Genomic DNA, 24,372 nt, shown 5'->3' on the forward strand with positions numbered 1-24,372 from the left:
TGATATGGAAAACATTTTCCTGATAATTTTTTTGGCCATATCGGCCAGCCCTAATTTGAAGTGAAAGTATTTGGTTAATATCATTATTTCATTTTTGATGGAGGTGACGTTTAGCGGCGTTTGCATGTGAGTTCCTAATGGGAAATAATCAGCAAACCACAGTCACTTTTTCTGACACTTTTCATTGAACAGTTGTGTCAAAATTTATGGTCATTGTATTGAATCTACCAGATATTTACATTATTTCCTATTGTTTTCTAAAGAAGAAAGTCATACAAGTTTGGAGGGACATAATTTTATTTTGGGGTGAACAGAACAGTAAACAATTAGCTTCATGATTAGAAAGAGACAAACAGCTTTACAGAAAATCAACAGAAGTCAGTGAGCTAACTGGAGGGGCTTCTCTGGAGGCACACAGCATGATTTTAATTGGGTGAATGGGAGTCTTCTGGAATCGATTGAAAGAGATCTGGACCAGGCAGTATCAAACACACGCTGCCTGAGGGCCGGTCTGCATCAGATCTGATCTGAGATCACAGGAGACAGCTTTGCTCTCTCACACACGCAAGAGGTATAAGCCTACATGCATTTGTTACTTTTGAATTAGTACTGATGAGATGTGCATATTCCTGAGTTTATTTTTTTTAAGATTGAAAACTTGATCTTGGCCCTTTTTTCAGCTTGTACCATAGTTTCTCCAATATTGGATATATTTGTTGTGACACACTTGCTATTTCAATAGCCAACTTCTTGAGGTCTTATCCTTTTTAAACTATGTGGGTTTTTATCTATTCTGGACTCTTATTGGCTCTTTTTTCTTCATTATTGAGTCATCCATTTCAAAAAAAAATTTGAAATTAAAGAAACCATATCTTTACACAATTATATTTTTGTACACAAAACTATTTTAAACATTTAAACATATACTTTAGATTAAAATATTTTTAAGATCATAAAAAACATTTCAGTCATTTGAGCCTAAAGGGGCATGTACACCAAAGCATTTAAACCAATACGGAAGTGACTTAAACTGCAATTTATCGACTGGCCGCTAGAGGCAGGCTCCAATTCCCATAGACCCACATGTTAAAATGGCCAACTTTACAGCAGAAATAAATGTGTTAACAGCCTAGTACAAAAAGTGATTTTGGTCTATATAGCTAATTCTTCCCTTCATGACAACTGTGAGTGCGGTGAATTTTTTTATAACTCATTTGTTTAAATTATATTAAGCCTTAAAGTTCTGCATAATTTAGGGCGGGGCACTTGAGTGGCGGGTGAACTGCCACTCATGTCACTATCGTTGAGCTAGGTGGGCCACTTCAGCTTCACCAACATCCCGCCTCTTTACCCATTTTTGCTTATTAGCGAGTGACGCGATGCTAAGATGGCAACGGCAAGCCCTGCCAACTATTGGCTTCAAAAAAGCTCTTCACAAACCTATGGGTGACGTCACAGACACTCTCTCCATATTTTTTACAGTCTATGGTTCAAAAGCGGCTGAGAACGACAGGTGGACGCGACTGTAGGTGCTTGCCAGCTTTTTTCAGCTGAGCGCTTTGGTTGCTAGGATACTTCTGCTTATCAGTTGTTGAAAGGTTGGTTGGTTGTTGTGATATTTGATATTTGACGGCCGAGTGAGAAGTGACATTGACGAGCTCAGCGTTTCACCCAAACTTGGAAAAAATGCGGAGTGCCGGTGTTCAGCGAGGACAAAACTCTCCAGCTGCTGGCGTTTTTGAAAAGCACACCGCTTCCATGAAACAATTGAAACATATGCCAGCCGCCGGCGTAACCCCCCTGGGTTGCACGCCCCCTTAACTTTTGAATGGTAATGTAGAAATGATTATTTTATATAAAGACGTTATATTAATGAGCAGAAGATTTCATCTGTTGTGTTGGATTGGCTTTACAGCAGATGTTTGATGTGTGGCTGCTTGTATCTGTGATGGTACAGTGATGACGGCAGGTGTCAGCTGTTAAATGTGAATCACAATAAGCAGCATCTGTGGAAAGAGAGAAAGATTCACATTTGAGCGAGGCATTTATTTAAAATGAGCCAAATTGGAAGACAGAATCCAAAGTAATGTCACAGCGTTTTCTGAGGAACTGCATGTCCTTTACACAGATGTTAAATCAATCATAAACTTTATGAAATTTCAATTGATTGTGGAATATAACATTTGATATGGCTTAACTGCCTAATGCATACAAACCAGTAATCTGATTACTTTTCAAACGTAAGAGTTTAAATCAGCTTATTGGTTTGTTTACAAGAGATGTGTAACATTTAAACATTTATCTAATTGGTCTGAAGTATAAAAATAAAACTTCAAATAGTGTTTTATATGTGTTTATGAGAAAATGTTTAACATTTAAAGCTACATCCTATCTAAAGTTTGTCTTCTTAATAGTTACTTTGACTATAATTGGTTGTGGGTGGCAACATGGTTAAGTCTGATGTAGGACTGGATTGCCTAGATTCTGCACTGCCATATACAGAAATAGAACAGGGCCTATTAGTTTTATATTGCATTGTATCCGGCTGTAACTCCAACATATTGCCTATAATGTTTGCTGTGCGATAAACATGCACAATGTTTATAAGAACCAACATTGAAGACCACCTCTGTCCCATCAGATAATTTGATCTTTTTTATTAAAATATTTTGGTCACTAATAGCAACCTGGTTGAGGTCTCATGCTGGTTGAACCAGTAGATCATGATCAGATTTTGAGACCCTGAGGTCTCATGTTTAAAGAAGTGTGAGATTTTAGGGGAGATTTTTGAGACATAATCGTATCAGGACTGAACCGAAAGCTAATGTGTTTTCAGTTTTGTAATGTGATTACATCAGCATCTGTGATGTTGATCTGAAGGTGAAATGTTGACAGATCACACCCTTGAGATTTAGCGTAATGTTAATGAATTCTGTGAATAGAAGAATCTGTCCATCAGGTTTATATTACAGTTTGTGTACGAACAATTTTTTTTATTGATTATGTTCATAAGTACATTCAGTTTTTATATCTGAGTCATTACTTCAAAAGAAAGCATATGTTGCCAACATCTGTTCCCCTTTCACTCCCCTTTTTAAATTTGCTTTAGCGAGAAAAAAACGCCACCTGGAAGAGAGAAAAGAAACTTTTCAAAGACATTGCTGAAGCACTTTTTAAACTCAATAATTTTTAATGTGCTCATTTTCAAAAGTCCATTAATGTTGTGCTTTATTGCACAAGTCCTTTGGCTGTTTAGTTATTATATATTTAATAACCTCTGCCCAAAGACACTTGCTGTTTGTATAACATTTGTAAGTACTGCACTCTAAAAATGCTGGGTTATTTCAGTTTTTGGTCAAAAAAGGACGAACTAAACTGTTGGGTTAAATTAACCCCAAAAAATTATATTTGACCCAACAACGGGTTAAAACAAACCAGTGAGTTGGGTTCATCCCTTTTTGACCCAACGCTGGGTTGAAAATAACCCAGCGATTAATCACATACAAAATAAAAGTTTGTTTTTGCATAATATATGTGTGTGCAATGTGTGTAATTATGTTGTATATAAATGCACAAACATGCATTTATGTATTTAAGAAACATTTACATTTATATATATATTTATTTAGATTTTGATATATTTTATTTTTAGGGCTGGAAAAAGATTAATCGCGATTAATCGCATAGAAAATAAAAGTGATTTTTGGCATAATATATGAGTGTGTGCTGTGTGTAATTATTATGTACATATAAATATACACACATTGACGTATGTATTTACATGTGTATATATATATATTTATATTTTTATATATTCTATATTATATATAAATTTAAAAAATTGATATAAAAATTTTAAAAATCTGACATGAATATATGTATGTGTGTGTGGTTGGATATGCCCGGTGATTGCACGCAGTACACACACATATATTATGCAGAAAATCACTTTTATTTGTATGCGATTAATTGTTGTTAATCTTTTCCCAGCCCTATTTATTTTATATATAAATGTAAAAATATATGCATAAATATCATGTTTCTTAAATTTCTTAATGTATGTGTGTGTTTATATATACAGAATAATCACACACAATACATGTGCAAATATATTATGCAAACACAAACTTTTATTTTGTGTGCGATTAATCGCGATTAATCTTTTGACAGTTTACTTTTAATCATTTGTGGCTTATAGAAGCGGCTTTTCTCTTATTGGGGTCAATTTCAAAATTCCTAAAAATATATTTAAAAAACCCTGATCTACTTACACAAGGGATATTTTGCTGCCATCTAATTAAGCATCAGATATTAAAATAGTGCGCTGGGATAATAGATTCTTTATATGCACACAAAACCAGCAGACGGCAGGAGATACCCTGCTTTCTCAACATTGGGCGAAGTGCCTGTTTTTTCATAAAAGATGCCTTAATGAAGCTGCATAGATTGTGCCAACAGACAGCCCACACACAAAGGCACGGCACATGTATGACGTGTGTATGGAGCTGGCGATTGAATAATCCTCTGTTTGTGCTAGTCAGTAAGCCTGGTGGACAGGTTGAAATCATAAGCACTCTTTGGCTGTCATCAGCCGAACTATCAATTGGTCGTTCTCTCCGTCTACTGGTGAAAACATTCAAACCCTCATAATAGCCCTCTTCCTTTGGGAGTTATAGAAATGGGCAACTCTCCTGCTGCTTGGCTAATTACTTTAATAGGTTTATAGAGATTAACAACACTAAAAGCTTGTGAAACAAATGAGGATGATCATAAGTGAATAATTCCTATTACCCTTTCAATACCCTTTTTAGGTTTAAAACAAAATCTTGTTTCTGAATTTGCCAGCTCTTGTTTGAGTAAAATTCAGGTTTTAAATTGGCTTATAATGGCCATCATTCATGATGGGAACCTGACCAGAGATTCATATCAGGACGTGAGTGTTCAGGGTCATTAACTGAATGGCCCTGCTATAAAACCAGTCATGCTATTCAGTGACTAATGTTGAAGTCATGACTGTGTGTCTGTAGAGTCATTCACCATTACAATTTATGGCCTGTTTTGTGGACGCTAGGTCAGACTTGGCCTTTCATCAAGTACCTTCAGCTTTGTGCAAGTCATTCCTCCTCATAACTCTTCAAACAGACCTCTGAATTAGTGGTGGTAACCACCTGTGCTGGTCTATTTGTGCGTGTAATGACTATTGTGGTCATCTGGGAAGTAAATGGAGGGGAAGGCAATGGGAATTGTGGGAATGGTAATAGTCCTTTTTTATGGATTGCAGATTGCGATCATCACAGGGGCAGTTTAGAGGGTCCACCCCCGACACATTGTGAAGATACACACACCCACACACACACACATGTAGTACAGATGACAGTGTCATTAACGAAATGGGCCCTAGGGCCATTAATGCCTTTTGACTAAAAATGGGGGCTGTAAAAGATGCTATAGTAAACCAGATACTAGGAAATGATTAAGTACCGATTTACCGATTTTTTAATGGGAACCGATTAATCATGTTTTGGGAAACCAACCATACATATTGAGCCCTATTTTAACAATCTAAGCGCATTGTCTAAAGCGCATGGCGCATGGTGTAAACGAGCATGGCCTATTCCACTTCTGCTAATTTAACGACGGGGAAAATGGTTTAAGCGCCAAGCGCACGGCCTAAAATGGTTGTTCCTATTCTTATAATGAGTAATGGGTGTGTTTTGGGCATAATGTGCAATTACCCAATGAGAGTCTCATCATTCATCCCCTTTAAAAGCCAGTTGCACTGGCGCCATGCCAATTTCCTATTTAGATGGCGGAATTTGTAAACTGAAAAACTAAGTGGAGGAAGAAGACCACCAGTTAAAAAAAATGCGTTGTTTTCATATGTATTGAAACTGTTATTTTTTCGTATTAAAACCTTTAAAAGTCGTTTTCTTTCAGTCATGGAAGTAAAATTAGCAGGCTTTAGATTGCTGTAAATGAATGGATAACCTACATGATTTGTGTTATCTGAAGAAATGTATAAATATGCAAAAAAAAAGTTTGTACTCAAAAAATACTTGATTTGTAACAAACAGGAGATAAAGAACTTACAAACGTGTGGAGAGCCTTCAGCACTCAGACAGTGCCGTGAGGGTTTTGAAAAGCATTACTTAAAAACGTTTCTCATCCCATCAAATCCACAGGTACAAAGTCATCGTATACAATAAATCCGTGGGGTAGCATTTAAAAAAAAACATTTAAAAATAGATGCAATATTTACATTTGTTTAAAGCAAAACATTTAATTACTTACCAGGCTACAAGTGAAGCAGCTCTTTACGCCTTCTAACGTCTCATAATCGATCCTCATTTATGTCAAAGAGACTTGATTTTTCATATTTTAAAACGTTTATGTGCTGCTGCGCATCCATGTGATAAGCAAACTCGGGTTGTCGTCCCGTTTATAGGTGCACATTACTAACGCGCTCTTTAAATAACAAAAACAATATTGCCCCATTGACTTTAGACCAGATTTTTGTTGGTCAATGGCGTAGTCTATTTTAGTTGCCTCAAAATAGCAGCCCGCCAACAATGCGCCTGAACACAACTCGTTTTCAGAACAGAACGCCCATGGGCGCAAAATTGGGCGGAAATGCATTTGCTATTTAAACAACGTGGCGCTAAACATGAAAATGATAATTGCACCGGGTTGAAACTACAGGGTTCCCACGGGTCCTTGAAAGCTTGTGATATGGGAAAAACATTCAAGGCCCTGGGAAGTTTTTAAAAATATACATACATAGATACAGGTCATTGAAAGTGCTTAAATCTATTTTATGCACTGTGTAGTGTAGGATAATATCATACAAATTCTAGACTTTTTAAGCACACGTGCTAAACTGTTCACTTTAAATGCTTTTATCTTCTGTATGCGATGTTGATTCATACCAAAATGCTTTTTTGCATAGTTGTGTTTGACACATGAAAACGTCTTGGGTTAAGTATGTAACTCTTGTTCCCTGAGAAGGGAACGAGACGCTGCGTCTCCCTTGTCATACTTCCTGCGTCCCTGTAACGCCGTCTTTGGCAATATTTCAGATAGCAATATACTTCCTGGCTTTCGCATCACCCTGTCTTAGTTGTTAAGCCTCACCATTGGTTGAATTTGATATACACGTTCCGCAGTGACGCAGCGCGAGTTCCCTCAAAAGAGAACTGTAACAATATATCTTAAAAGGTAACACAATGTAACCTTGTTCTCACTTGAAACGCCGGTTGTATAAAAGAGCCCATTGTCTTTTTCAGTTCTTGGCACTAGTTTTGCATTGAAAATCATGTTATTAACCCTTGTGAACTGGGATGAGAAAAGGTTTTAGGATCAAAGGCATTGAAGTATTAACAATGTGATGTAAGCAACAGGTGACTTAAGGCGATACTCCAGCCAAATATCAAAATTTCACACTATTCTGTAACTTTATATATTCAGCACAATTGTCTCAGTAATATTTAATATGCAATATCTCACCTACCCCTACTATTATTTCTGTTCTGTGGCTTGTTGAACTTGTTAAACCAAGGAAAGCTGTTAGAAATATTGGACCAGCTGGGCCATTTTAAATTCAGGAGTTTATCATGATGCATTGTTGGTGATATGATTGAATATATTAGTGCTGTTCAAGACTGCGGTACAAAGTGATAAAAATATCCATAAGCCCAAAGTGAGAATGAATGATTTTGGCCCGGTGTTTTGCACTTGAGTGTGAGAGACTGTGGATTTATCTTCATTAAGTGTGTGTTTATGGTTTTGTGAGTGTGAGATTGCTCTTTCAATATGGATTACACATTAAGTCCAAACTGAAGGGAAAACAAATGATGGAGATAAGAGCCGTCCAGGGAATCCATCCATAATAATACGCTGCAAAATCAACGTTTTCTAATGCAGGAAGTTCAGAGAGTTATGGAAAAACAGAGAGATTATATAAAGGAAGATAATATGCTGTGGATGAGAAAGATGCTGGTATGGGCAGCATGCTAATGGTGTCTTATCTCAGTGTTTTGGTTATGCCTTAAATTTGTGAAATATGAGACCTTCTGCACTGCACTATCCACACTTTGAACTTTAGAGGAGCAGACATTAAAATCAAAATGTTAAGCATGATTTCAAAGAAGTTATTAAAATGATGCAAACTACAACACTCTAATTCATTGCACTTTATTTTCCTACAGCTATAATAAGTTCACTTTTCAACATTGCTTTGATGTGCTGAGTCTATTAATGCACTGCAGTATCAGAATTTGTATTTCATAACTGCTCCATATTTCCTGCACCAAATAACATCCATAGACATTTAAACACTTTATGGGCCCTATTTTAACGATCTAAGCGCATTGTCTAAAGCGCACAGCGCAACAGCTAAATGGGCGTGTCCGAATGCACTTTTGCTTATTTAACGATGGGAAAAATGGTTTGTGCCCTATTGTAATGAGGGTATTTTGGGAGTAATGTGCAATAAACCAATGGGAGTCTCAGCTCTCATCCCCTTTAAAAGCCTGTTGCGCTGGCGCTATGTCTAATCCCTATTTAAATGACGGACTTTGTAAACTGAAAAACTAAGCGGAGGAAGAAGATCCCCAGTTTAAGATTAATGTTAAATAATTGTGTTGTTTTTCACTTGTATTGAAATTGTTATTTTTTATTAAAACCTTTAAAAATCGTTTTCTTTTAGTCATGGAAGTAAAAAAGTAGGCTTGTAATTGCCTTAAATGTATGGCTATCCAATATCATCAAAAAATAATTTACAAGTATGTAAGATAAGGTTTGTACTCTAAAAATAATTTATTTGTAACAAACAGGAGATAAAGAATTTACAAGCGGCTCTTCGCACGTTCGTTTCAGGACTTGGACAGCGTTTTTTTTAAGCAAAGAGTTTTTTTTAAGCATTACTTAAAAATGTTTCTCATCTCACCATATCCACAGGTACAGAGTCATCATATACAATAAATCCGTGAGGTAGCATTTAAAAAAAAACATTTAAAAACAGATGCATTTGTTTAAAGCAAAGCATTTATTTACTTACCAGGCTACAGGTGAGGCAGCTCTTTGCGCCTTCTAACGTCTCATAATTAGTGTAAGATAGAGCCCTTAAACACTTTATATCTTATTAGCCAATATTCCTCGTATCATTGTGTTGTGCACTGGGCCTTGTCTAATTCTTCTTTTTAAGTTCCCACCCATCTCTGCTGTTCTTAAGGCCCTTGTGTGTTTTTGGCAATAAGGGCTGCTACATGTATAGATTTTGAAGGGGCGACCGCTAAGCCCTCTAATCTAACCACAAAGAGAAGGAAGGGAAGAGGAGAAGAGGATTGGAATAAGGCAAGTCAGAAAAGAAAAATACCAAGCGGCTTCCCATCCCCAGGGACGATCTTCGTGGAAGATTAGTAGATCCCCACAGTGGCCACACCGACGGTGGGAAGCCCGAATGAATTACTGCTAATGTTTGTGTGCTACGATCCACAGGGGTCACAGGCGTTGGATGTGATAATTACACTTTTTGCTGTGAGCCGCAAGTGCTCCTTTGTGAGTGGAACATTGAAGATGTTTGTGAACTGTGGGAGTTTACTACGTAGGTATTATAGTTTTAAAAATGCCACGTTTTTTATATTTAGTATTTCAGTTTAGTTTGGATTGTTTTTAAAGGTGCATTGTGTAACTTTTAAAGGGATCTCTTGACAGAAATGCAATATAACATAACTATATTATCAGTGGTGTATAAAGACCTTACATAATAAACTGTATTGTTTTATTACCTTAGAATAAGCCGTTTTTACATACACCATGTGTCCCCTTACATGGAAATTACTATTTTGCGCCGCCATGTTTCTAGAGTAGTCGTAAACTGTGTCCTGTGGCGGCTACCGTATAGGAGTTTCTCTATGTGTGAGCTTTGGACTGAGCCGTTGATTGCAATTCACAATTTCACTGCTAGATGCCACTTAAAATCTACACACAGCACCTTTAAATTAAGCAATTTACTTTTTGTGTCCGTAATAAATGTGGCTTAAAAACTTAAAAGAGTACCAAAATTGTTCCAAAAGAATCCAGACTATTAGAAATTGCAATGGAAATTGTGATTTGCATGAAAGTGAATCATAAAAAACATACAAACATTGGAAAAAACAATATTGAAACCTCGTCCCTAACCCCATTGTCACAGGGGTGATTCAAACAAGCCAACCCAGTATCACGAAATTACGTACCTATAGTCACGTAAATCATCGCATTTTTATGTGACCGTATCACGCATTTCTGTTTACGTGTCATTGTCATGTATTGGATACCTAGCTGTTTTGTCCTGTTTTCTTACCATTGTCGCTTCGGTTATCACACATTTCTGTTTACGTGTCATTGTCACGTATTGGTTACTTAACTGTTTTGTCCTGTTTTCTTACCATTGTCGCTTCGGTTTAGGGTTAGATTTACATAAATTGACATCCTTAGCCAAACCCAACTCTAATGGTGCATTTACACCAACCGCGTTTCAGGCGTCAAAATCACGTCTACCGTGCCGCTTGAACAGTTTGAATGCATTCACGCGTGTAGAGTGGAGTAGACGTGCGGAAAAAGCAAGCATTTGATGCGCGTCAGAGGCAAAATCCGGTTCTTGTGGGAGGGGCAAGTGCTATGCGGTTGTTTATTTGCAAGATGACTGATGTTGATTGTGCATTTATCAAGAGAGTTACCAGTTTGTATTTGGTAACCTTACTATAGGGGGAAAATAAACGACACGGGTCGGTAAACGGCGCGAGTCGGTAAACGTCACGTGACTCAAAAGTGAAGTGTGTATTACAACTTACCAGGTTGCCCAATTTCCTTACTGACACTCTTCCAAGCGAGGTCCTTTTTATTCCTGTCTCCTTTATAGAAATAAGAACTTGTGTCGTATAGCTCCGGGTGACTGCTCACGGACAATATCAAGCGTTGGTTGAATGAGTGACTCCGTGCGGGGCTGCCACCACAGCAGCAAGCAGTCTCCTGATTGGTTAACGATTGGTTAAATTTTTCAACTCGGGCGTCAGCCGCAAATTCGCGTGAACCGCAAAATGCACAAAAAGCACCATTCACGCGAACCGCGCAGAAAGCGCCTTTCGCGCGAGCTAGAAACGCGTTTTCCGCGCTGCGCCAAACGCCTCTTCCGCACCGCGGGACCTCCAGACGCGCTTCAACGCGTCTTCACATTGACTTAACATTGAAATCACTTGCGCTTGACGCCTCTACCTCGGTTGGTGTAAACGCAGCATTACACTAATGCCAGGCAACAATGGTTTAAAAATGAGAAAATATAAAAAAATAAATCAGAAAAAATAGTATAAACCAATACTTAAAGTGATATCCTAACACAAACACCAAATCTAACCCTAAACCAAAGCGACAATGGCTTGAAAATAGGAAAAAGCAGTTGAGTAACCAATACGTGACAATGACACGGAAAAGAATAAAAAATAAATGTGACTATAGGTACATAATTTCGTGATACAGGGTTGAACAAGCATACAAAGTGTACAAATGTGGCCGTAGGAATTGTCACGACCGGTTTAACACCGGGAAGTGGAAAACAAAGAAGAACCCAAACGCAGACACGAACTACAAAAATAAACTATAATTTTATTAAAACAGAACATAAATACCCACGAGGGGGTAAAACAGAATATAAACTAAACACTGGTAAGAAACGTAACATAAACTGGAACAAACTGGAACTAGTAACAGAGCACACGAAGGACATGAAGCTCTGACATACAACAACGCACGCACACCACACAGAGAACACAAGGGCATTATATAGACAGCACATCAATGGGGAACAGGTGAACATAATTAATCACTTAAGACACGAGTACATAAGGGAGTAGGGTAAAAGTGACAAGACACTGGGAACACGTGTCACACATACATGATGTGAACACACACGTGTTCCCACATAAACACAATGCTGCCATAATCTTGCCAACAACCGACCTGGACTATAACCAAAGTCAGGCAAGACCATGACAGCCACAAAACACTGGGAAAACGTGTCACACAGACATGATGTGAAACACACGTGTTCCCACATAAACACACTGCTGCCATGGTCTTGCCCTCTAACATCCAACCTGGATAATAACCAAGGTCAGGCAAGACCATGACAGCCACAAAACACTGGGAACATGTGGAAGCCACACAACTATATGCCTCCACATGCTCCCACACAGAACATAGTACTGTCATGGTCTTGCCAGATACATTCAGACCTGAGTCTATTACAAAAAGCTCTGGCAAGCCCATGACAGTACCCCCAACTACAAAGACGGATACCAGACGTCACAAACAAAAAGAAACAAAGACATTAAACACGAGGAACGAGAGACTGCACAACAGAAAACACCCAAGAAACAATGACAATAAATAAAAGCGGAAGACAAACATAAGTAACTAAAGGGTTCGGATGATTTTTACAAAAATAACAAATCAGGGAGGGGAGGTGGGACAACAACAGGGTGTACAAAATGTCCGGGGTGAAAAGAATGAGTCCCAAAGTTCTGTTGTTGCCATGCTGGGGCATAACATGGCCTTGGCTGCGCCGGTGGGTGACGTGTCTCCGGCTGCACAGGCGGGTGACGTGTCTCCGGCTGCACCGGCGAGTGACGTGTCTCCGGCTGCACCGGCGGGTGACGTGTCTCCGGCTGCACCGGCGTGTGACGTGTCTCCGGCTGCACCGGCGTGTGACGTGTCTCCGGCTGCACCGGCGTGTGACGTGTCTCCGGCTGCACCGGCGTGTGACGTGTCTCCGGCTGCACCGGCGGGTGACGTGTCTCCGGCTGCACCGGCGGGTGACGTGTCTCCGGCTGCACCGGCAGGTGACGTGTCCCCGGCTGCACCGGCGTGTGACGAGTCTCCGGCTGCACCGGCGTGTGACGAGTCTCCGGCTGCACCGGCGTGTGACGAGTCTCCGGCTGCACCGGCGTGTGACGTGTCTCCGGCTGCACCGGCGGGTGACGTGTCCCCGGCTGCACCGGCGGGTGACGTGTCCCCGGCTGCACCGGCGGGTGACGAGTCCCCGGCTGCACCGGCGGGTGACGTGTCTCCGGCTGCACCGGCGGGTGACGAGTCTCCGGCTGCGCCGGCGGGTGACGAGTCTCCGGCTGCACCGGCGGGTGACGAGTCTCCGGCTGCACCGGCGGGTGAGTCTCCAGCTGTGCCGGTTCCAAAACCCTCCTCCTCCTCTTCTTCCTCCGTCCAGAGGCAGGGAGTGCAGGATGGGAACCGGACACAGAAATGGTCTCCGGCGCCGGGGAGACGGGGGTCGACCTCTCTAGCCTGATCGCCCCGGTCCTAATGCCCCTCGGGCTGGACTGTCGGTTGACGAGACAATCAACCAGGTCCCAGTATGGCAGTTGCAATAAACCCCCTCGCTCCTGAATGGGTGGAGGATCCTTCATGCCAGCCACCAGGTAGGCGCTGGCCAAAAACTCCGGGTAACTTCCCCTACTCCTCTCCACCGCCAAGGCATAGTCCCGGAGTGGAAGGCCCCTCTGCGGTGGGAAGGGGCTACCCCCGGAGAGCGTCTGTGCAGAAATAGAGGACCACCACTCCGGGTCCGATGCACATTGCATAGCTGGTCCGCTGGGTTCAGTTGGGTGCGTGCGTTATGTCACGACCGGTTTAACACCGGGAAGTGGAAAACAAAGAAGAACCCAAACGCAGACACGAACTACAAAAATAAACTATAATTTTATTAAAACAGAACATAAATACCCACGAGGGGGTAAAACAGAATATAAACTAAACACTGGTAAGAAACGTAACATAAACTGGAACAAACTGGAACTGTAACAGAGCACACGAAGGACATGAAACTCTGACATACAACAACGCACGCACACCACACAGAGAACACAAGGGCATTATATAGACAGCACATCAATGGGGAACAGGTGAACATAATTAATCACTTAAGACACGAGTACATAAGGGAGTAGGGTAAAAGTGACAAGACACTGGGAACACGTGTCACACATACATGATGTGAACACACACGTGTTCCCACATAAACACAATGCTGCCATAATCTTGCCAACAACCGACCTGGACTATAACCAAAGTCAGGCAAGACCATGACAGCCACAAAACACTGGGAACACGTGTCACACAGACATGATGTGAAACACACGTGTTCCCACATAAACACACTGCTGCCATGGTCTTGCCCTCTAACATCCAACCTGGATCATAACCAAGGTCAGGCAAGACCATGACAGCCACAAAACACTGGGAACATGTGGAAGCCACACAACTATATGCCTCCACATGCTCCCACACAGAACATAGTACTGTCATGGTCTTGCCAGATACATTCAGACCTGAGTCTATTACAAAAAGCTCTGGCAAGCCCATGACAGGAATTCATACAAAAGTCGAGCTTGGAAAAATAATTAAATTAGAACTTCCAACATTGATCTTTTTTTTCGTGCAAATGTATACCTTTAGTTTTTGTATAATTTCCAAATACTTTTCCTAAATTCACTGCTAGTTTAGTTTTTTTTATAGTTTCTGTAACACTTTTGAAAAAACTTTGTTGAAGTCATACTTCTATATTTCTGGTTAGACGCAATCCGCACTGCGTTTGCTAGTGAACATGATTCATTTGCTTCATTCAGTTCACCACAGAGACAACTTACAGAAATAAGAATCCAATATTGTCTGTAATCATCATTTGGTCAGGGTCATTACCCTTCCTCTCTTTCTCAAGTCATTTAGAGGAGACAAGAAAAATTGGAAGTAATTAAAAGAATATGGATGGCAATGTAAACTAGCATCATGTGGTTTTGCAGAAAGCTGATTATGAGGAAAGCTGATTTTAATTGGTGAATTCAAACAAACAGAGACATTCATGCTCCCCGATCTCCAAAGTGAGAGATCTTTTCAAACAGCATTTCAAACGTTGAGAGTGAACTGTTGTCGCATTCAACAATAGCACTTCAAAGGTCTCGTTCTTTCTGTGTTTTTGAAGCTTTGATTGTGTTTACAGTGCACAATATAACATGTGTTCATGTTTCTCGTGTAAAAACGCTGTATTTTTCACACAATTTACTTATCTGTATGCCACTGTTTTCATTATCCTAAAAAAGGCTGATGTCTTTCTTGTTCTATGAAGTCCCTCCTTCAGAAATATGTATCGGGATCTGATAGTGTAGCTTGTTTAGTGTGTTGTGATTCGATAGCAGCTTAGCTTGCCTTTAGCTTAGCTAGCGACTGACGTATTCCTGTGGGCGGAGTTTAGTCAAAAAACTTTTCTATTGACGTCATTAAAGCAGGGAGTAGAGGACTGTAGTCCAAACCGGCCGTTCGCTGTAGGCTTTAAAAGGCGAATTCTGTTAAAGAAAATAAATCGCCTGCCAGTAAACTTTGAGCGTTATCATTTTACAGGTATTGTTTATGCTATTATAGCAACTTTACACACTAACTAGGGTTTAAAAATGGGATTTGAATGTTTTTATATTATTTGCTCTGCCTTTAGGGATCATAGCATGAGCTACTCTATGTGAGTAAGTTATATTATTTCTAGTTTCCATTCTCATCCTATCGTTTCTCATCTTGCAAGACGTTTCTTTTAGAGATTTAAGCGATAGCTCATCCAAAAATGAAAATTATTTTCAATATTTACCCTCATGTTGTTTCAAACACAAGAGACATTTCATCATCTGCAGCCTCAGTTACCATTCAGGTAATAGATACATATTACAGGTTAGTACATGTGGAACAACATGAGGTTTAATACATAATGATTACATAATGAAACTCTTAAATGGTACAGTCATTCATTGGGCTGTTGATAGTTTGGATGTGGCCCCTCTTCCCTTCTGTCACTGGGCAGACGGAGGGTGGTAAAGTGGCTTGACTACACAAGGGTCGCTCTCACAAATCCCAGTGGGCCAAAGGGATCAGGACCACCACGCTTGCCTTGTGAATGCCATATGGAAACTAAGGATTTTGGATTCCTCTGCTGGTGAAAATAAGAGTACCATATACTGTAGCAAATAGTACAGATGGTGATTATTACAGTACAGTAGTACCCATATCAAGCTTATCTCATTTATGGGATTTAATCAAAGTTATCTCTGGATATTTTGTGAAATAAGCTACATAGCATTTGTGTATCTTTGTAGTAGATGGTATGCAGCTCGTATTTGTTCTTGTTTAAAAATTCAGAAATTATCTGTTTAATTTAATTTCTTTTTATAGAGAGACAGACAACACCGCTTTTCATCTGTTCATTATTGGCCAAACTGAGATAATGCGTAAAAGATTATGATGATTAAAGCTTGTTGCTTATTTTGACCTTTCTTTGGTGTTGTTTGAAGACGAAACGTTCAAAGAACCTCAGCTTGCTGGAAAAATGCGATGGTAGAGTTATAAAAGATATTAAAATGCAAAACTTGTCTTTGTGAGATTGTCATCAGCTCAGACAAATGGCATGACTTCAAAAAGCGTCAGCGTCTTCAATACACGGCAATTATTCTGGTGCTTTGATATAAGAACGTATTATTTTCTCATTTGTTCTCGATGGCCAGTCAGCAGGGTCCCGTGACAGTGAGGGTCCCAGAGGGTTACGTGTCAGTGGCGATTACAGGACTTGACATGTTGACACACACCACCCTAATCAGTTTAAATGTAAACTTTAAAAGCCCCCGGTGTTGAAGAAGTGCTGACATGCAGCTTTTCTAGTTCAAGTGTGCTGTTTATCATACAGCTGATCCAGGCAGAAAACACAATTTGCTCTTGATAATTTGCCCAAGCAATAACACACCTCTGCAACCGCTCACAGCATTATTAAAACTCTTGAATCAGTTGTTGGAGCTGTCATGGCACATAGGTTCCACTCTGTAATGTTGAGAACAAATAGGGAATGATGGATACCGAGAGGGACCATATCTGACGCAAGTCCTTTCTGTCACAGTTGTCCACAAAAGGCCTGATGTACAGTATTCAACCGGAGAATCCACATACACCCCCTTCAAATTTGGCAGATGAAGGTCTTCTCCGTGAAAGAGGCTTGTCACGGCATTTGCATCTGAATACTAGCTGCTGTTGGCAAATTCAAGGAGACTTTGGAAAGTTTGCATACTGAATTGAAGGGTCGACTCACATTCCTCAGGTCATGCCGGCATAGTTATGGGATCAGGAAGTGGACTGATGGTGTTGTTGGTACTTGAGAAGCCCAGGGCATGAAAGTTGGGGGCTTTAATAGGTCAAGTGAGCCAGCGCCCAATGACATTAGTGATTTATGTTGTTCAGCCTGTGTTTACTAATATTTACATAGACCACACCAATATATGAAGAGTTTGGTTCCAAAACGCAATAAATCCATTTTGACAAATTTCGGTAAAAACGTGTTTTCTATACCAAGAAAGTGACAAGATGAAAACCACTATTTTCTGTTACAAACTTTTACATAGCATCTTTAGGTTATAAAAACATAAAAAATTCAAATCCATAACTTGATTTTCAAAGATTTGTTATAAAAACGAATTCTTTTTTCATGCAATAAATCCATGACAGTTTTTTATTTCAAAATGCTATAAATCTATTAAATCAATGTATAAATGTGCATTCATCTTTACCATTTTATATTTATTTAGTTGACTAGTGGTATACAATGATTAAAAATAAACATTAATGGCATTAACCAAAACACTTACTTTGTTATATTAAGAACAAAATGTTTTAGCATGAGAAGCTTGATGCTGTCTGGAGAACAAGCAACCGAGTGCCTCTCGCGGAAATTATTAGCTGTTGATGGCTTGCGTTTCTTTCCCGTCACAGAAAACCATCACAGGTTTGGCAATGCTATTAAAGTATTATTTTGTTTTGTTTGTTGATCACGAAGTACAAAGTAGATGAGGAAAACTAGGACTCCGTGTACTCAGTGCGCCGCCATGTTTGTTTACATTGCGTGAATGGTCCGCTGTAATATCAGAAATGGATTTATTGCATTCTGTAAAAAAGGAGCTGTGGCGTTTGTCGCATTTTGGGAAAAAAGAGAGAAAAGATGACAGAATATCACGGCGGGTATTGGATTTTGCGTAAAATTAATTATTTACTTTTAACTACTGACCTGATATAATACTGATTTTGGCAGTAACTCATTTTTTTCAAAAATGGCGTTTGTTGCGTTTTGGAACCAAACTCTTCATATATTCCTATATGTAACTATAGGAATTATGTTGTTACTGAAAGTATCCAAAATAAATCCTGGGATGATTTTTAAACCAATAGATTTTACATCTATTATAGGCTATTATTGGCTGTTTTTTATTATTTGGTCATCCATTTAAAAAAATGTATACATAATTTTAAGAAATTAATAAGTTTGCACATCTTCAGATTGTAAGATTTTTAAGGTCATGAGAAACATTTCAGTCAAGTCTTTCTAAACTTTTTAATAGTAGTGTAGATATATTAGATAGATACTTTAGATAGACAGACAGGGCAGTAACCTTACAAAAAGTACATACTGGTACCAAAGAGTGCATATTAGTACCTCAGAGGTACATACTGAGGGTACCAAAGACCTTATACCTCAAAATGTGTAAATACTATTGCGTTATTTATATCTTTTGAGGACTGATTTACAGGGTTCCCATGGGTCCTTGAAATCCTTGAAAGTTTGTGAACCTTAGGGGGGGGGGGATTCAAGGCTTTGGGAAGTTTTTGAAAATATACATACATAGATACAAGTAATTGAAAGTGCTTGAATCTATTTTATGCAAGAAGTTTTCTGGAAAAAAATCCATATAATTCTCTGTGTAGTGTAGGATAATATCATAAAAATTCTGGACTTTTTAAGCGCACGTGCTAAACTGTTCGCTTTAAATGCTTATATCTTCTGTATGCGAATGTTGATTTATACCAAAATGCTTTTTTGCATAGTTGTGATTGACACATGAAAACGTCTCTGGTTACGTATGTAACTGTTGTTCCCTGAGAAGGGAACGAGACGCTGCGTCTCCCTTGCCATACTTCTTGCGTCCCTGCAACGCCGACTTTGGCAATATTTCAGATACCGATATTCTTCCTGGCTTCCGCATCACCCTGTCTTTATCGTTAAGCCTCACCATTGGTTGAATTTGATATACGCATTCAGACGCACTTACCCCTGGAAGCGTCCCCAAAGTGTCATCGCAGTGACGCAGCGCGAGTTCCCTCGAAAGGGAACTGTAACAATGTATATTTAAAGGTAACACAATGTAACCTTGCTCTCACTTGAAATGTGTCCCTACATTTAGTCCTTGAATTTGAGGGTATTGGACCTGGAAAGTCCTTGAAAGATCCTTGAATTTGAAGTTAACTAAGGTGTGGGAACCCTGGATTTAATGTTGTTTTAAACATGCTTACTAAAGTTCAAACTGGTCTCAGGTTCAATTTTTAAAACTGAGCATTTATTACCACCTCCAGTTAGATGTCCCTGGATCATGTTACCCCAATTTACAATTCAAGTTGTACAAAATGCTGACAACAGCATTACCTGCATTAAATTTCCCACTGGTATGTGGCTCAGTAGATTTGATAGAGCATCTGATACAGCGTACCATCTTACCTCAAGCCTCTTTGTAATCAATTATTCTCACTGGTGTGGAGGAGATGATGAGTCTCTAAAATCACACGGGATATCTTGAAATCTATCTGCCTCCCATCGACATGCAAGATCTCTTGTATCTTGGCAGGCCATCGGCATGTCTTAGTTAACCATATGAACATTCCTTATATAGATGAAACATCTCCTGTTTATCCCGCTAGATTTGTGTAACTCTTTTCTCAATCTGGTGTCTTTATCAGTTGCCAGCAATGAGTCCTGGAGGGGGTGTGTGGGGGTCTGGGGTGAACAGAGCAGCCAAGAGAATTTAAAACAGGAGACCCCCAAGGTCAGACCTCATCCATTCCCCTGAGACAGAACAATGACGGAGAAAAAAGCAGGAATTAACATGGACTGAAAGCAGCTGGGTGTGAGCGTTAAGAAAGTAAGAAAGAAGGAGATGGTTGGAGAAACAGAAAGAGAGAGGCACAAGAGCATAGCAAGGGTACCGGACATTTCAAATAGCCTAACAGGATTTGTTGAAGTTGGAGACCCACAGAGCAAATCTTCTGAAACGTTTAGCCATTTAGTCCGTCCTGCAGGGGGGTGAACTGTGTGTTATCACCTTTGGCTTGAGGACCGCAGGGTGCCGAAATCAACAGTTGTTCTCTTTCTTCAAATCGCGCTGAGGTAAGATTATGAGAATGAAGGGGATAGATTCTGGATCTAGGAATTCTGTGTTTACTTTTCTTTTTTCAAGATGTATTTCAGTTAATGTAGACTCTATGTTCTGAATTTGCTTATGGATGTGTAGCTATTAACGCTAAGTAGGAGCGTGCAAAGCTTCTTTATAAGGATGCTGAGGCTCCAATGCCAATTTGTGTTTTAAGGGTCGACGCTGCAGGAGATGAGCTGCCTGTTGTCTTCAAAACAAACACACAAGAGCACATTTATCATCCTAAATGCTCACAGTCGGTGGTGTGCCGGGTTACTGCTGTGATAAAACACTACAAAATCCTTATTTGATATTACACTTCATTGTGATCTCCCCTTCTGTTTCTGGGAATATTTGAGGAGTTCAGATGCAAAACCCTCTAAGTGCATCTGACATGTTTACTTGTAATTGATTTTTTTTATCAGTTTCTTATGTTTAGGTTCAGAAATTTCACTTTAATGGCAATATGTCAGCAATCGAAATTCCTTATTTTCGCAAATGTCATTACACTCCACTATTTTTGAAAATATGCTTATTTTCCAGCTCCGCTAGAGTTAAACATTTGATTCTTACTGTTTTGGAATCCATTCAGCCGATCTCCGGGTCTAGTACCACCACTTTTAGCATAGCTTAGCATAGTCCATTGAACCTGATTAGACCATTAGCATCGTGCTCAAAAAAAGAGTATTTTTCCTATTTAAAACTTGACTCTTCTGTAGTTACATTGTGTACCAGACCGACGGAAAACTAAAAGTTGTGATTTTCTAGGCAGATATGTCTAGGAACTGTACTCTCATTCTGGCATAATAATCAAGGACTTTGCTGCCGTAACATGGCTGCAGCAGGCGCAGTGATACCAAGCACTGCCCGAAAACAGTCCCCTGCCATTGAAAGTTACTAAGGGGACTATTTTCGCGCACTGCGTAATATCATTGTGCCTCTTGCAGCTGTGATACGGCAGCAAAGTCCTTGATTATTACGCCAGAACGAGAGCATAGTTCCTAGCCATATCTGCCTAGAAAATTGCAACTTTTTATTTTCCGTCGGCCTTAGTACACGATGTAACTACAGAAGAGTCAAGTTTTAAATCGGAAACTTTTGAAACTCTTTGGTTATTTTTAGCGCAATGCTAATGGTCTAATCAGATTCAATGGATTGTGCTAAGCTGTGCTAGAGGTGGTACCGCCAGACCTGGAGATCGTCTGGATGGATTCCAAAACGGTAAAAATCAAATGTTTAACTTTAAGGAGTGCTGGAAAATTAGCATATTTTTAAAAAAAGTGAAGAGTCCCTTTAACAAATTATTTTGTCTTTCGCTGCAAAATCTACTTTTGAAAACATAGTAAGCCGTTACGAAATAACTAAAGATGCAACTAGAAACATTGCATATGATGAACGTCAAAATGTTAAAAGGAAGAAACTGAACCACACATTAGGGGGCGCTGTGATCCACGTGACTGCCACATTCAGGTTGCATTCAGGTCCAAGTACTCATAAGGGACCCGAGTTTAAATGTGATCCACGGTCGTTTCGCGCGCCATTATCTTGCCGAAAGCATTTTATGTCAACTACCCATATACTATAATAAACCCATAAGCATTTTCTACCACATCTCCATAAACATGCACCATCCCAAATTTGGCCTCACATACCCTCACATTTTTTCTAATCCATTAGCACCCAACCGTCTTCTCTAATAACGACCTTTTCCTCCACTAACCTTTGGCCCGTATCGTTCACCCTCTCTCTGATATCTTTTGGCCTGTAGCCCACTGTCATTAGCATCCTCACCAGCTGCCATTTGTTCGACTGAGCCGATCGTTACACATCAACACCGATTTGATCCCTGCGCATCATTAATGATTAATTAATGCCAAGCATCATAAATAAGATCATTTTATATGGAAAAGCTCTTTAGTTACTCACTGACTCCACGATGACCAAAAGCCCAAAGGACGGAAAGCAGGGGTAATTTAAGAAGGGTGTGTATATGTGTGAGTGTGTTTCTGACAATGTATAATGTTGTTGTCAATTAATGCCAGATTAAATTAACCATAGAAAAATCATTCTTTTGAGAGAAGATATGTATAATCAAGTAAGAAGCAGGAGCACCATTGACTTCCATAGTAGGAAAAAATGTATTTACACATTGTATGTATAGCAATTCCCTAGATTTAGGTATTTCAAGTCTAAGATAAACCACTGTAATACATTTTTATTTTGTTCAAACAGGTTGAGAAGACACTCTGAGGTTAAAGCCATGGCAGTGGGGTGGAGACCAGCCACCCTTCTCCTTGTCTTCATCTTCACGTTCCTCTTGCCCTCGGATGGAACCATGTACCTTTCAGGCAAGAGGCTGAGGTCACGTCTTCAGAGGGATCGACGAAATGTTCGTCCAAACATCATTTTAATACTTACAGATGATCAAGACATTGAACTTGGTGCGTTGCCCATTTGTGCATTTATCAGAACATCTGTGCTGTATTTTCTGTACTGATTCACAATTATGAATAATTGGCTATTATGAATGACTTGATTCTCTGCAGTAGGGCACCTTACTCATTCAATGTAGTAGTGTCGGCCAACTGCTGGGATCCGTTGTGCCAGACATGCTGTTTTTCCTCTTGTTTGTTGGCACTTTAATCACTGAAGTGGCAACATAATGGCCTCATTGCAGGTCTTTGTTCGACTCTTTCATTGAAGCCCTTTAGGGAGGAAATTTATGGTCAAGCATCTGTTACGTAAAACAATCTGGATCTGTTTCTCTCTATCTGTCTTTTTCAAATCTACATATATTCCCAAAGGCTCCATGCAGGCCATGAACAAAACCAGGCGTATAATGATGCAAGCCGGCACCCACTTCTCCAATGCGTTCGCCACCACGCCAATGTGCTGCCCTTCTCGATCCTCAATACTGACCGGGAAATATGTGCACAACCACCACACCTACACCAACAATGAGAACTGCTCCTCTCCGTCCTGGCAGGCCCACCATGAACCACATACGTTTGCCGTCCACCTTAACAATTCAGGCTACAGGACTGGTTAGTAAACATCATGCAATTATGTGCACTGTTGTTATGACACTAAGGGGAGGTTTCCCGGACAGGGTTTAGATTAATCCATGACTAGGTATTTTATATTAGGACATTTAAGTATTTTTTGCAAAGATGACTTAAAAAAAACAATACCGGTGTTCATCTTGAAACAAAACACTGATATATGTTAAGATATATGTCAGGACAAAAATAAAGGCAGCTTAAACATGCATTTTAGTCTGGGACTAGGATAAACCCTGTCCGGAAACCGCCCCTATATAATATTATTACAGTATATACTAATCAGATGTTTGTAAATGTGGTTACATGATGTTGAATTTAGTAACAATGTGTTATGTTTATTTCGCTTTTTACAGCCTTTTTTGGGAAGTACCTTAATGAATACAATGGCTCATATGTACCACCTGGCTGGAGAGAATGGGTAGCACTCGTCAAAAACTCTCGTTTCTACAACTACACTTTGTGTCGAAATGGTATGCTGGAAAAGCATGGAACAGAGTACCCGAAGGTCTGTTTTGTCTTTTTGAAATGCATATCCATCTATCCTTTATAGACTGCATGCAATACTTTCCAATAGTGTCTAAATCATTTACAATATTTTCCTGTGTATTAACAAATGAATGTGGTCCAAAATAAAGTATTTGGAAAATGCATATTTTTAATGTTTATAACACCCAAACCAATAGTGCTCATAAAGCTCAAAAGATTTGAGCCCCCCTTACTGATTAAATATATATCTTGTAATGCACTGTAAGTCACTTTGGATAAAAGCGTTTGCCAAATGCATAAAAGTAATGCAAATGTGAATTTAATAGTGCATTGCACAACTCAAATGGTGTCTACGTAATAATGCATTAAAAAAAATACTAGGGCTGGAATTCTTTGTGCATGTACACATATGTATTTTTAACTCTTTTCCCCCCAGCATTTAAAAAAAAATGGCTTCAAGAAAATGTTTTTCTAAAATTATATAGACATTTAAGAACAGATAAAAACCATTTCATACG

General features: G+C 39.5%; 1 protein-coding gene across 4 annotated transcripts in view; it reads left to right on the forward strand.

The window, feature by feature from the left end:
• sulf2a (sulfatase 2a) overlaps positions 1–24,372 on the forward strand; it is a 34,110-nt gene that overhangs the window by 8,399 nt on the left and 1,339 nt on the right. For 3 of the 4 annotated variants that reach the window (XM_073876077.1, XM_073876075.1, XM_073876076.1), the window contains 3 exons: positions 22,539–22,747; positions 23,111–23,350; positions 23,722–23,873. In XM_073876077.1, the coding sequence (XP_073732178.1) occupies positions 22,567–22,747; positions 23,111–23,350; positions 23,722–23,873 (573 nt within the window). In that variant the 5' untranslated portion in view covers positions 22,539–22,566. Of the gene's footprint in view, positions 1–19,889; positions 20,282–22,538; positions 22,748–23,110; positions 23,351–23,721; positions 23,874–24,372 lie in introns of those variants that run through there. The other variant, XM_073876078.1, reaches the window with a different exon arrangement.

This window comes from Misgurnus anguillicaudatus, chromosome 14 (assembly GCF_027580225.2).
Source record: "Misgurnus anguillicaudatus chromosome 14, ASM2758022v2, whole genome shotgun sequence".
Lineage (NCBI taxonomy): Eukaryota > Metazoa > Chordata > Actinopteri > Cypriniformes > Cobitidae > Misgurnus > Misgurnus anguillicaudatus.